The following is a 14,192-nucleotide window of genomic DNA, read 5'->3' on the forward strand; positions in this document are numbered from 1 at the left end:
CCTTCCTACCCTCAAGGAGATCAACGCACTCACTCAATTTGGTATAATCAGCAAAGGTACTGAGGGAGCACTCAATCCCCTCCATCCAGGTCATTGATAAAGATGTTAAACAGGACAGGCCCCAAAACCGGTCCCTGATAAGCTTCTGATGACAAAACTGGGAGGAGTGGCTGATACACCAGAAGGTCATGCTGCCATCCAGAGGGACCTCAACAGGCTGGAGAAATGGGCTGACAGGACTTCATGGAGTTAAAAAAGGGGAAGCGTAAAGTCCTGCACCGTGTACCAGTACATCCTGGGGGCCACCCAGCTTGGGAGAAAAGGACCGGGGGGGGCCTGGTGGACACCAAGCTGACCATAAGCTAACCATGTGCCCTTGCTGCAAAGAAGGTGAATGATATCCTGGGCTGCACTAGACAAAGTATTCCCAGCAGGTGAAGGGAGATGATCCTTCCCCTCTACACAGCACTGGTGAGGCCACAGCTGGAGTGCTGTGTCCAGTGCTGGGCTCCCCAGTATAAGAGAGACAGGGATATACTGGAGAGAGTCCAGCAAAAGGCTACAATGATGACTAGGGGACTTGAGCACCTCTCATACAAGGAAAGGATGAAAGAGCCCGCACTGTTAAGCCTAGAGAAGGTTCAGGTGGGATCTTATCAATGTGTATCATCTCTCAGAAGTGTTGAGGTAAGAGGATTACTGTATTTGCATCTATAGCAAAAATGCAAACACAAAAATGCAAAACCAAATTTTATTTGTGCAAATGTAAATGCGAAGCCTGCCTGACTCCTTTTGTTACAAAGGACCACACTGAAGCACCCAAAAATCAGTGTTTTCTACTTAGGCTTTCTGAAACACCTCTTTTGAGGCTTCAGGAGTGCTTTACTATCTCCACTGACTTACATCAATGAAGCCTTTTTTCTAAGAGCAGGAATCTGCCTTCTCAAGACAATTAAATACTATGAGAATGTAGATACACAGTACCTGAAAAATAGGCTGTTGCCCTCTTGAAGGATGTTTCCATTCATTTCTTTGAGATAATTCCTGTTTCTGGACAGGCACCACCATTCCATATTCTGAAGGAACTTGGTCCTGGACTCTCCTTTTTTGAATCTGATGTGCTTTTAACAATAGAAGATTAAAAGGTTACGTTCTGTGCTTTCTGCATGATTAATGATCATGTAGTTGCAAACCACAGCAGGGTGCATACAGCTAACACTGACAGTCTGGGCTAACAAACACTCCTTACGCCCTTTCATCATCAGTATACTTCACACCTCCTAGGCATTCTGCCTTTCATCCTTAAAATTACAAGTTTTTGAACACATTATGATTTGACACACTCATGTAAAGTGGAATTTAGTTTTGCAAAGAAGCACACTACATAAAAGGGAGATCTCTATAAACTAAAATACTGACTTGATGCTAGTACCAAGAACAGAAAACAGGTGGTCTGATTCTTAGGCTCAGATTTCATTGGAGGCTAGGCATCTACCTGCTTAAGCATTCCCTTTCTAAACCTAGCCTTCAGTATTCTACAAATCACTAGATAATGTTGCAGTACTTGTGAAATTTGGAAAGAAGGCCCGAAAAGAGAAAAAAATCAGCTTATCAGTTCCCCAGGCAGTAGAATAAAAGTACACACCATTCGAGTTTGATCGGTCAGTATTTTGCAAAGATCTTATTTGCAAAAATGACAAGTAGTGTCCTTGCTAGGATTAAGTAGTTTCTAAATAAGTCCTAAATTCTCCCTGAGTAATGACTATTAGAGTAACACGTCCTGAAGAAAAAATAAATTAAAACTATGAGTATATGACCACAGATATTTTTTAAAATGCCTTAGGTGTTCAGGTGCCTCTGTCCAAATTGCATTAAACCTGAGGGCAGATAAATCACGTCGAAATTTATTATTTACAAAATAATATGGGTTCCTACATTGCTGTAGAATTTTGCAGGGGGACACACTCCACAGTGTAGTTAAGTAACTACATAGGTTTATTTTCACAAATGCGTTTAAGCTACTTTAATACCTTCAAAGATAAATTTGAGAAACAATTATGATATAGTGAAGAACAGAGAATTAGGAAAAGGTTATGCTGCCAGAGACTTGTCAGATGTTTGGCAGTTCATACAGAGATACCATTTAGTCTCATCCATGCTTTCTAAGAATGTGTATACACAATCTGATCTACCAATGAGCACTAAACCAAATAGAGTTCATTGTCTCTCAAAATTTAATTAACTTACAATATTTTGTAAAATACATTTTTATTATTTTGTAAAGTACTATGGAGCAAGTTTTGCAAGATTTTTGTGGTTTTGCACATACCTTGGCAAAATGAAGTAAGGATGCTTGTGATGTGGCAGACCTAACCTGCATCTAGACCAAAGCCTCTGAGTTTTGTAAATTCTGTTCTTAAAAGAATTAAGATTAGCATTTCAGCACCTTCCTATGGCAGCTTTTCTAGCTGAGCATTACTAATGAGCAGGTCTTAAAGTTGTCTTTTCCCAAAAAGAACAGCAATACACTCTCTGGAGTTAATGTTTCTTCTATTGCAGTTCTCTCCTCTTTTTATTTTCAACTTTATGTGAAACTGTTGTGTCCGAATGTGCCTTAAAGACTGCTGGAGGAAGTTATAGCCAGAAAGAAAGTAATAACTAACAAATGCTCATGTAGAACTAATGTTAAATAACATTATTATCATTACCTTGTATCAGCTTGGCTCCAGGCTGTGATGCTGAAGACCTTTTTCTATGTATCACAGTGTGACTGAGTTCTTCCTGTGCTACCTAGAAGCAAAAAGGTATCTGATAGAACTGTTTATACTACTTTGATATACATTTTTTTCTCTCAGCAAGCAGCAGTAAAAGGCACTCACCTCAGGAGGTAAATATCTGAGAACAAGCTTCTGCAAGAAGGGCTTCATTAGAATAGAGTTGATAGATGGTCGATCTCTTGGAGATATTTTAAACATCTGGGAAATTAATATCCTCAGATCATATGAATAGCTGGGAGACACTGGGTGAAAACGTCCTCTGCATATCTCCAGCACCAGCTGGTGCAAACTATTGCCTTCGAACTTAATCAATGAAAACAGTAAAAAGGGGACAGTAAGTACTGCTGGTTGGAAGTAAAGGACTAGACACACCAACTTGAAAAAAGAGGTACTTGCTGACAGAAGCTCTGTGCTATGCAATGTCTTCACAAATCCTTTCTCACTACCCATAGTTTGCTGTGGAAAATTATTATAACTAATCTCTGATTGTATTTTCTGGTTACATTCTACTTGTTTCAGCTGCACAACTCAGCAGGTCCCATAGCTTTTGTACCTGGAAGAGTTTTATTTATACTCTGCCGTCATACAGTAGCAATTTTTCCAGAATGAAACAGAATGAAATTTTGCCAAAAGCTGTTCAACAGAGACCCGCGTACATACTATCTTCACAGTGTTCACCTTCAAAACCTCACTTCACACAACTTAGCCTCTGTGTTCTGTGTTGTCTCAGGAACCAAAGTATAACCTGAGTTTTAACAACTGATGCCACTCAGATAACTCAGGCCTCTCAGTTCAGCAGATCTCTTAACAGGTCACCATCAATAGTTTTTAGGGCCCTAGACAGGCAAAACTAATTTTGAAAGCAACTTCTTTCTAAAATTACCATTTTATTTACTCGTTTATTTTGAAGGTGTTGCAAACAAAATTTGCCTTCACTTCACTTGCATATTCTGTCTACATCAGCATCTAGTCCCTGCCTTCAAATTAAAAAAAATGGGCAGCAATACAGAATAAACCAGCCAATATTCATAAGAATTAGTATTAATGTCTTCTCACTTTGTGAAATCTGGAATTTCCCTCAGCAGTATGCTCTTGCTCTCAGCTCAGCACAACTGCTCTCCCTATCAGTGCTGCTCTGCTTTCTCCTGCATCCAAGCCCAGCAAAAGGTCAACTTCTGCTGGGCCCTGGAATCTGATCCTTCTCCCGTTGTTGGGTTTATTCTCTTCTGTGTTCCTTTCTCCACATAATACTCACAGGCTGAGGATTATCTGAGGCTCAGATCAGGCTGAGGACAACACAGCTTCCTGATGATGCTATCTTAGTTATCTTCTGACATGAATGTGCTTCCAAACAAAATGAAACCTTTAGGAAAATACTTCCGGGGACTCAAGCTGCTTGCTGGGGGAACACGGGTTTCAAACTCCTTAGTAAGTATAGACTGGTATTTTCAAATAGAAAAGAGTAAAACTATATGCCTGAAGCCTAACTCCAAAGTCTGGCTGTAATTCTTTACGTTGCTCATCTGCCTTTTGAAAAAGTTTTGTACTTACTAAAGAGTAAATGTATGTTTGATGTGTGCATGAGTGTATTTATGTATAAATTGTAGAAATACAACATAATACATTGTATTTTAGTATGCACGAAACAGAAACAATACAAAAAAATTAAACACTGGCATTCTCTAATATCAGTAAGTAAACTGAAAATAACTGCAGCAGCTGCCTATGAATACTATTATTACTACAGTTTTTGCAGGCTGCCCACTATCTGTTTAAATAATATGATATTGATCTGATTCTACAGTACTTACAGGATGCTTTAGTGCACATAGCTCATAAAGCACACAGCCAAGAGACCAAATATCTCTGTGAATAAAAAGTAATTAAAGTTTCAGGGAAAAGGCTATAATATTTTCATACATATAATCAGTCCCTATTTTCAGCTCTCAAATTTATTAGCATTATTCCATCACAGATTAATATTTCTTAAGATGCACTTGAAAAGAACAACCTGAAATTTCTTTCTCGCTGTGGTACCAATGTTTCTATGATACCTAACTAGGTACTAAAATTATAATTGGAAAAGGCACATGACATAAAGAATGCCTGCTTAATATTCCTAGCAGGATGAAGGGCGAAGCCATCTCTGACTGACCTGAAAGTTAGGGAGACAATAAAGGAGTAAACGTGTGTGAATAGCACCTTATAGCTGAGATGTTACTCTGGGCTCCAGGATATTTAGTGTTGATCCCACACACAGAGAATGGGAGTCTAGCTCACTCAGCTTCTGACATTTCAGTGCTTCTCATCTTGTTATTTTGGTATTTTGTGTTAAGTCTGAGTGAGCCTTCACAATTCTCAGATCTATTTATTTTTCCTGCAGGTGGCTACTGTAGAGTTCCAGAACTGTCAACCTAGCAGCTTTCATTTTATTTACATATATATATATATGTATATATAAATCACAAATGAGTATTATCAAAAATTCATAAACTTGGAACTGAAAAGATCTATACTTGCATTGGCTATTACATGTTGGAAACACAGAGAGAAATTTACTATTTGATGGAGAACCAGATAAAGCAAAGGAAAAAAATCTATTTTACATTTCATGCCACTACTATCAAGGAGTATTAAAAGAGAATGAGATTAAACTCAATGTTTAATGTACAAGTAATTTTATAAAAGTAAGAAATATTCAACAACAAATTCATCAGATTGCTATACTCTGGACACCATGAGTCAAAATACAATTGACAGTGTTGTACAGTATAACATACTTGTATATGATTGATGCACCTAATTGTACACAATAATACAAAACTTCACAAAGTGTGACACGTGAAAACCCTGGTGCCCTGCTGATTTAAACCATGATACTACTAAAATAAGTTCTGTCATGCCTACATGCCCTCATGCACAAGCATATGAAGGAAAGACAGAGACTTACGTTTTATTGTTATATGGTCGATTTTCACACATCTCCGGTGACAGATAATAGGGGGTCCCTACACAGGTATGCGCCAACTCCATAGTGCTAATGAAACACAAGGAACAAAAAGGCTTTCACACTGAAAAAGTTTACAAGCAACTGAACTAGAGGCTTCTCTGCCTCCAGTGAAAAACCTGTGGGGGACATTATTTTTGCTCTCCAAATAGTTGAACAATGGAACGCCCCACAAAAAACTGAAGTATTTCCAAGTTCTGTGTAAAAATTATCAACTATTTTAATTGTGGAGAGTGTTTGCACAAGAATTCTCTTTTCCCCACTTTTCACTATCAATGTAATCAACATTTTCAAGGAATGTGTATAATTAGCACAGAATTCTGCAAGCTACCAAAGACACTACAAAATATTAGAAGTCTCCAACATACTGACTGAAGTAAGAATATGGGAGGTGGTAGTCAGCCACGCAAGCCAGAAACAGCGGAAGGAGAAAATGCTGTCCAGAAACTAAAGCAGGAGTGAATTCCAGTTCCACATTTGCTGCTGATTTGTGAAGGTGTAGCCAAACAGCACCAGCTGGATTCATTCCACTTGCTTTTAGGTATCTACACTGTGGATGTCATCAAGAGTCACTGGGAAGTCAATGGAAAGGAATGGGTACTCACAGAGTGCGATTCCTCTCACTCTATACTAGATATCAATAAAAGTTGTAAGTTACACTCTTACAGAGTACATGAAGTCTGAGTGCCAGAGGTGCCACAGACACCTAACTGCAAGTAAAAGTATTTGACACTATCTTGCATTTGGAAGTCGAGAAGAGAGACAAAAATGCCTTTGCACACCCCAGGGTACAGGAGACACTCAGAAACTTAATTGACTTGTTATACTAGGAAAAGCACTATCAAGCTCCAATTATTTTGCTGTATAAGCCTATTAAATACTCTTTAAAATGTCTGTACTTGGACATTCAAATTCTGAGGTTTACTTCCTATCTGCTATGTATTATTCTGCTATGTAGGAGCAATCCTTAAAGCAATTATCCCCAGAACACTTCTGAAGGTAGGTGCTTTCTGCATAAATAGTTTACGTGTGGAGAGTTGAGGGACTGACATTACGTCTATGCTCCACAAAGGAACACACCACAAAGGTACAAGGGCTGGCGGGGACTCGGAGACTGCAGCTAGAACAGTGACGTGGCATATCCGTGGAGATGAGAAGGCTTGGATCAAGATACTATCCAAACACGCTAATCCAACATACTCCAACTCTTAGCAAGACTTCCTAGCTCTGATGCACCTCTGAACTGGGAAGGTTATGTCAGCCTAAATCCAAAGCAAATCTGATGGGGCCTTGACAGAAATTACATGGGCTGTATGTCCATGTCAAGAATGCATAAAGGTACCTAATACATCTACCCAGTTAAGTACATCTGAAGAGAATGAGAAAATTGTTGGTTAAAGTTCTCTTTACTGATACTGATTAAACTTACATTGACCTAATCTAAGGATAGGAAAAGTTTAAACAAGTGAGTTGCAGCAGGTGGAGTACAAAGCAGCTGAGAAGGACTGATACTAGAGGGACAATCTGCAAAATTATCAACAGAGGAAATTACCTTTCTACACAATACCTAACTAAATTGTGAACCTTCTTTGCCACAATATCCTGCCAAGGTCAAAGATAATCAAGCATCTCAAAAAGAGATCAAATTCAAGCATTGTCATGTTGTTAGCATGCCTTCAGCATGTTTTAGCTACACCAAAAAGCCCTCTCCTAGAAAACACCTGGCCACTATGCAGGATAGGCCAACCTTGGCCCCAAAGTCAGTAAAAATAAGGCCATCCTCTTTGGGAGAACAGAGCTTAGCCATAGGGATGCAAGCCATGCCATGCCATTTGCTCTCAGGCCCACAGAGTGGGTTCTGGCCCTTTTTAAAAAATTAATATAAGCACAGTCTTGAAGGACTTACAAAGAAAATCTGTACAAACTCTTTTCTTATACTCTTCCCTAAGTTTTTAATGCTCTTCACTTTCCTTTTTATGAGGTACCAGAAGTGATTATCAACTGCTGCAAGAACAGGAGCTGTGCCTCCAGAATCTCTTTGTCAGTTCCACAGAGAACAGGGAGAGACCGGGGCTTCCCCACCCGATGTCCTAGACAGAAGTCCAGCTCCTAGGCTAGATATATCTGTGGTTTCATGCAGGATGGCATGTTTTAGGATAACAGAAAGATATGTAGTGTCAGACCCTTTGCATCCCAGACCAAAGAACAATCCACAAACAATTTGCACATTCAGGTTACATTCTGAACATTCATAAACAGTGGTATTTGGTGTAGCTCACAGCCTAATTTAAAAAGTTGCTTACCTGTTCAACTGTCTTGCTATGCCAAAGTCCCCAAGCTTTGCTACCTTTCCATTATTGCTAAGAAAAATGTTCTGCAAATAAAACCAAAACTGGTATGTGAAAATGAAACATGGCAGAGCTTCTTAAGCATATTTTTTACAGGACAAAATCACACCCTCTCCAATGCCAGTTTCACTACCTGTGTTTTCACATCTCTGTGTAATATCTTCTTGTCATGAATATGCTTCAAGCCCAAGGAGATCTGCACAAACCAACTCAGAATCTGCAGTGAAAGTCAAAGGGAACAGATATCTATAATTTTGTGTGATTCTTCCATCCAATGGAACATCTTTCTGAAATATAGAAAATAAAGACAACAACAAAATCTAAAGTATGTAGAGCATATACAATGCAAAATAGTAAAAAATATTTTTTTTAAATAAATGCCATAGACCTTTGCTTTCCTTTTTTAGAGCTATCACAACAGTAAATTGAAATAGATACCTGCTCCACTTTCCTTATCCCCATCAAGTTTTCACTGACTGTGACAAAATGAGTACTTGAACAAGGACTGAAGAATCCTGTCAAAGGACACTAAGATTATCAGACCATTATTTAGAAATGAGTGAGTTCAAATAACAACTAAGGCAGAATTTAGAAGTGTCCTCTTAATCCTCAGTGGTGGAAGTCATACCATCCAGTTTTAATATTGGTAGTCTTACTGAATGTGGTCCGGAAAAAACAAAAAAACCCCAACAAACCAAACAAAAAAACCCTGCCAACCAGAACAGAATAAAAGGATGAAGTACTGAAATGTGGTGAAAGAAGGGAACTATGGAGAAACCTGCATAATAAGGAAGCACACAGGTTTATCCTTTATCCTTGACTCAGTACAGCACTTGAAGATACATTTAACTTCAAATATACATGTGTTTTATTGTATAAAGGCCTTTGGACTTAATTCAGAAACACAAGTACAATGTGCTTAAATGCTTCTCTATTTAGGAAAATTGATGGTCATGAAAGACTTTGATTCAAGTAATAATCTTCTATTTAGAAATGCTTCACATTAACCAGATGATTTCCTGAATAGGGCTGATGCCACAACTGAGACTTTCTGAGGCATACATGTGAAAATATAAAGATATTTTAATGTTATTTTAAATAGGGCAATTTGCTTTCCTTTCTTGATTGTCAGATATATCTTTAGCTTCTATAAACCATTCTTCTATCTCTACTTCCTTTGCCTTTCTTTGGATTTGTATAATTCTGTCTCATCATCAAGTGGTTTGTGTGTGTTGGTTCTCTCATGTTTTCATGATCTGTGGTTTTGTCCTCTCTTTATTTTCTCTCATGTTCTCTCTGCTGCTAGTATGACTCCCAATAGGATCTTAAAAATCACTATTACTGAACCAGTAATTCACTTCCAACTGACTTCTACACTGAGTTCCTCTTTTACTACTAAAGAAAAAGAAAAATCACAAAACTTCTTTTTTTTCCCCCCACTTTTATGCTTTATAGTATATTTCCACTAACAGCTTTGATACTATCTATCTAGTTTCTAGGGAAATTTTCATTGTGCCTGCAAAAGTAGAAGACTATGCATAACTAAATAACCTCAGAGTTCAGTACAGTAAGTCTAACATATATGAGAAAATTTCCTTCAGAAAGCTAAGAGTTAGTAAAAAAATAAAACAGTAAGGAATAGTGTGAAATTCTGTTTCTGTGAATTGCAATACCTATCATACTCACCTATTTACAAAATAAAATATATTTGAGCATGTTCCAAAACCAGCCAGAATTCTGGACTTGTTTCTCTGTGCTGGTTTAACAATTTAAATGCCATCAGAGAAGTCTTGACCCAAATGAAACAAATTGAAGATTTACCACTGACTTCTATAAAAGGAGGATATGCCATTATGCAAACTGAACAAAAGAATGAAGAACTCATCTATAATACAACCCCTCATAATTTTAAAACACCATTTAAAATAAAGTCTTTATGGCTTAAGTGCATCCACAATGGAAGGGATCAAAATACTGCCAATTAATTAATTTAAGATCTTAAAGCAGAGTAAAAAGCAAATCCTAAACTTCCACTAAAATTACAAAAGCTTCTTTAAAATGTTCAATTATTTTAACATGTCAGAAAAGAAACCGTAGCTAGTACTGGATAATTCAAACCATGTGTTTTTAACATATGTCATTTCCTCTCCTTTCACCTGGTCTTCGTCAAACAGCACTCCATGCTGCATATGTATCCGCTTCATTAAATCTCCACCATCACAGTATTCCATCACAATATATAGCTTGTTCTTTTCTGAAAGGAGAAGTATAATTTTTCCTTTATTCCTTTATTAATCATTAATACATAATTATTTTTATTTTATATGGTCCTTCTTTCAAAAGGGAGTAGTTAATCCTCCACCTACTCTTCCATTTCAAAGAGTAACTGAGAAAAAATTGATACTTCTGGTGAAACTTGATGCAAAACTAAGATGTGAAAATATATTTAAATGGAGATTCACCAAAATATTAAATACAAGAGAAAACTCAAGAGACCAGACTGATAGAAAGATAGATGTTCTCATAGGCAACCTTTAGCAGAATGCTTCATAGTTGGGATTGTTCCCCAATAATAACAAAGTATACCGTTAGGCTTAGGGAAAAGGTTAAAAGTAGACAGTGTCCCAACAGTAGAAATAAGCATACGCTACTTTATATGGAAACTCACCCTATTCCTACCTCTCTGGGGTCCACAAGACTACCAGATTTACATGTCCCTTAAAACATTTATGGCCCTGATCACAGAAAACAATTTGAACACAAGCTGTAACTATAGCATTCACTACATAAGGCATTACTTATTACAGATGTCATCAGGAAAAATAAATATAGGGAATTAGCTTTTATGGAGAACAGACTACCTTCTGTCTCTTTTGGTCCTGAAGAATTCTGTATCCTTGAGTGACACCTCAAAATATGGTTCAAGACAAAAGGCCAACAGGACCTATTTCTTGCTACACTCAAAAGCTCTCTTCTATTGAAACTCCTTGAAGTCTCACTAAACTCTGGACTCCTATTGAAGGTCAAGACTAAAGTTCAACTTAAGCAATGCAGACACCCCAGGATCTAGCATTCATGCATGCCACAGTACCTTAGGTCCCACACACACATATGAAGAGGGCAAATGATGCCCGAATTTGATACCTCATGTTCATTTTTCAGTAAGGGGCTGGGGACAGGCTTAAGGTTGGGCAATATTAACAGGGTAGGTTTTGCTGCCTTCCACTCCCATAACCACAAATGAAACAAAAACGTTAAAAGTAAACCTTGCAAAGAAGCATAGAAGGTTACGATATTTGCATGCTTCATCTTGGCCAGAAGAATCACTTCTTTCTGACAGGCTTCTTTTTCTTTCACAGGCATCTACGAAGAATTAAGAAACTATATGCCAGCACTGATATATTTAACTCTCTTCAAAAATAGTTACATTATCGTCAAACCATTCCCACAAATACAAAACGACTGTGTACTGAGGTGATTCAGAAATATCAAAAAAATACAATGTATATATATGCAAAATATCAATTTGCAGTGTAGGCTTGGAAATATATTGGAACATTACCAAAGTCAAACCAAATTATGACATTTTACAAACAGACAAATGTGTACCTTTAATCTTTTTACACAAATGCTAAGCTAGCTGCTGAATAGAGTTAAACTCTAAACATCCCTTAAGTAGTTGAAGAATAAGGGTCTAGACGATTCTGTATTCTTAATATGGGTGATCTTGAAAGAATAAAGTAAAAACAAAAAAAGGCCTTCTGTTCTACTGGTGTTATGAGTTCTTTCAACATTTCAAGCAAACTCTTTGCCCTGTTACACTAAATGGAAAACTTCTATTTGGTTAGCACTGTGATCAAACTTTCATCAATATTACTTCTTAAAAATTCATGTCTCTGAATTTCCATGCATCAAAATGCCTTCTTGTATTTATAAAAAGTTTTGTACCCTCATTCTTAAGAAATAATTTTGAAATGTAACCCTCAAAGATTCAAAAATCAGGAAGTGCATGAAACACACTCTACCATATAAAAACCGAAAATCTTATTACTTCAAAGTAGTCATTTTCTGTACCCAGCTCCCAAATTTTGAATGACTGGTATCCACAATAATATTTTATTAACTTACATTTTTCTGTTTTGCATAAATCAACATCTAAGATCAGAAGTGCATGCGTTTTATTAGTCATGAGCATAGAGAGAAACTATTTTTTATTTAGCTGTCATTACTAGCATATAAATTTTTCTGTGTTTGAATTTGGAAGTTATACAGCTCCTTCTAGAACTGATGTATAAAAATTCATTCTTCTATTATAATTCTCTAATATATTAGACATTCACTAGTGTGGCCCAGAATAGCAAAAGACCTGTCAAAAGGATGTAGGCACTCCTTGGAATTGACTGTTGAAAACCCTGTATTGAAATCATAGGGGGTTTAATTGCCTGTCTTTCCACAACTACATGTAGGAGTGCTCTGATACCTGAGCTAGTCACTCTTCCCTGCCTCTGCAGGCAACAGAAAGAAAGAGAGCGCTTTATGGCCTGATTCAACTCATTCTAAAACAGAATTCTAAACCACACACAATCAACAGCATCGTAAAAATACTGATTTTTCTGGTTCTCCTAGAAAGGGAGTCTGGCCAATCAGCTGAGATGCCAACAGCTACAGAATGGACATTTGAATTTAGATGAGATTAATCAAACTGACATAAACATAAATGAGAAGTGGAAAGACTCCATTATGAATTATTCACATCTGAAAATATGGATGTGAAAAAAACCAAAACAAAAACAAAACCAAAGGAAATTAAAAACTTTAGAGGAACGTATCACAAAATTGTAATTTGTTACACCAGTGTCAATAGTTTCATTGTAGTTGAATCATCTATTATAGTGTCACGCATTGCAGGTAGAGAGAACTTTCGAAAAGAACAAAAATGCAGTAAAAAGTAAACAATATCAAAATATGTATTTCATCTATGTTTGTAAAATCACTAAATTAGCAAAGAGTACAGTCTTTGGAAAGTTTATATCATCGAGATAGGACTGCAAATGAGATAAAACATAACCCAAGTTCATACCCTAGCTAAATGCAATTAGCACAATCATGTAAATAACTACCACCATCATCCAGGTTTTGTTGTTTTACCTTAGTTAAATTGATCTCTTTGATAACACACTGCTCATTATCCACTTTTCCTTTTGCCAAGAATATTTTGCCAAAAGATCCTTCTCCAATTTTTTTTATTATTTCATATTTATCCATGACGTCTGTGTCTTGAAGAAGTGTCTAAAATAAAAAAGTCCCCAAATTAGTACAGCATGTAGTCAGAGCTGTAACATCTGAGTTGGTACTACTGAAATAGACACTACCTTTTAAGACTGCCGTTTTTATCACATCACATTTTTATTACTGCTGATGATTCTTTCCCCAAATGTAATCTCCTGGAAGTCTGCAAATTATTGCAGATCTGAACTTTCAATAAGCAGCAAGTTTATGAGTGTCTCATAAAGACAAGCTTGATGCTTAGTCCTAGTACACCCAAAAGTTAAAACATGAGAAGGCGGTAGAAAGTACTCTGTAAGATTACGATGTGATTTTGCAAAGTCTGACTCGTTATTTCTTGAAGTTAAGAATACCACAGACTTGTCCTTTTAATGAAAAACAAAATGATAACGTATTTCGTGTTGATTTAGCTTATACTAATGTGGTACAAAGTTATGTACAGTAATGTCCCTGGGTACCTGTAACGTATCCCTGAGCAAACTGTACATTAAATATGAGCATACACTGTAAAACTGTTCTTATTTGTTGGTCTGAGTTTCAGCAAGGGAGATTTGCTGAGATACTGGGCTTTCCCGATCAGGAAGGCCAGGCAAGCCCTGTTCACAGGCTACCTCAGGAGCCCGGGGGGCTGCGCGACGGGCACGTTCTGAGGCGCCTCGGCAGCGCAGGCGGTGCGACCTCCAGGCATCCCATGCGAACAGCCAGCTCCAGTTCGCAAACCCTGGTGAGAGGCAGCCCGTCGGACCACGCGGACCTCCCGCACGGGTGTGACCA

The 14,192-nt window shown here is 37.5% G+C and overlaps 1 protein-coding gene across 1 annotated transcript; it reads right to left on the reverse strand.

Moving 5' to 3' along the window:
- Nucleotides 1–984: 984 nt before the first annotated feature.
- LOC104464667 (serine/threonine-protein kinase Nek5-like) lies at nt 985–13,417 on the reverse strand (the record flags this gene model as incomplete). The annotated part of the gene is made up of 10 exons (XM_010077443.1): nt 13,281–13,417; nt 11,399–11,495; nt 10,289–10,386; nt 8,266–8,349; nt 8,088–8,158; nt 5,728–5,814; nt 4,589–4,643; nt 2,880–3,080; nt 2,709–2,781; nt 985–1,121 (listed from the first exon to the last, which is right to left on the reverse strand). Coding segments are annotated over exons 1-10 (1,020 nt in total), but the record flags the coding sequence as incomplete, so codon positions are not given.
- Nucleotides 13,418–14,192: the final 775 nt, after the last annotated feature.

This window comes from Pterocles gutturalis, unplaced genomic scaffold (assembly GCF_000699245.1).
Source record: "Pterocles gutturalis isolate BGI_N339 unplaced genomic scaffold, ASM69924v1 scaffold45693, whole genome shotgun sequence".
NCBI classification, from domain to species: Eukaryota; Metazoa; Chordata; class Aves; order Pterocliformes; family Pteroclidae; genus Pterocles; species Pterocles gutturalis.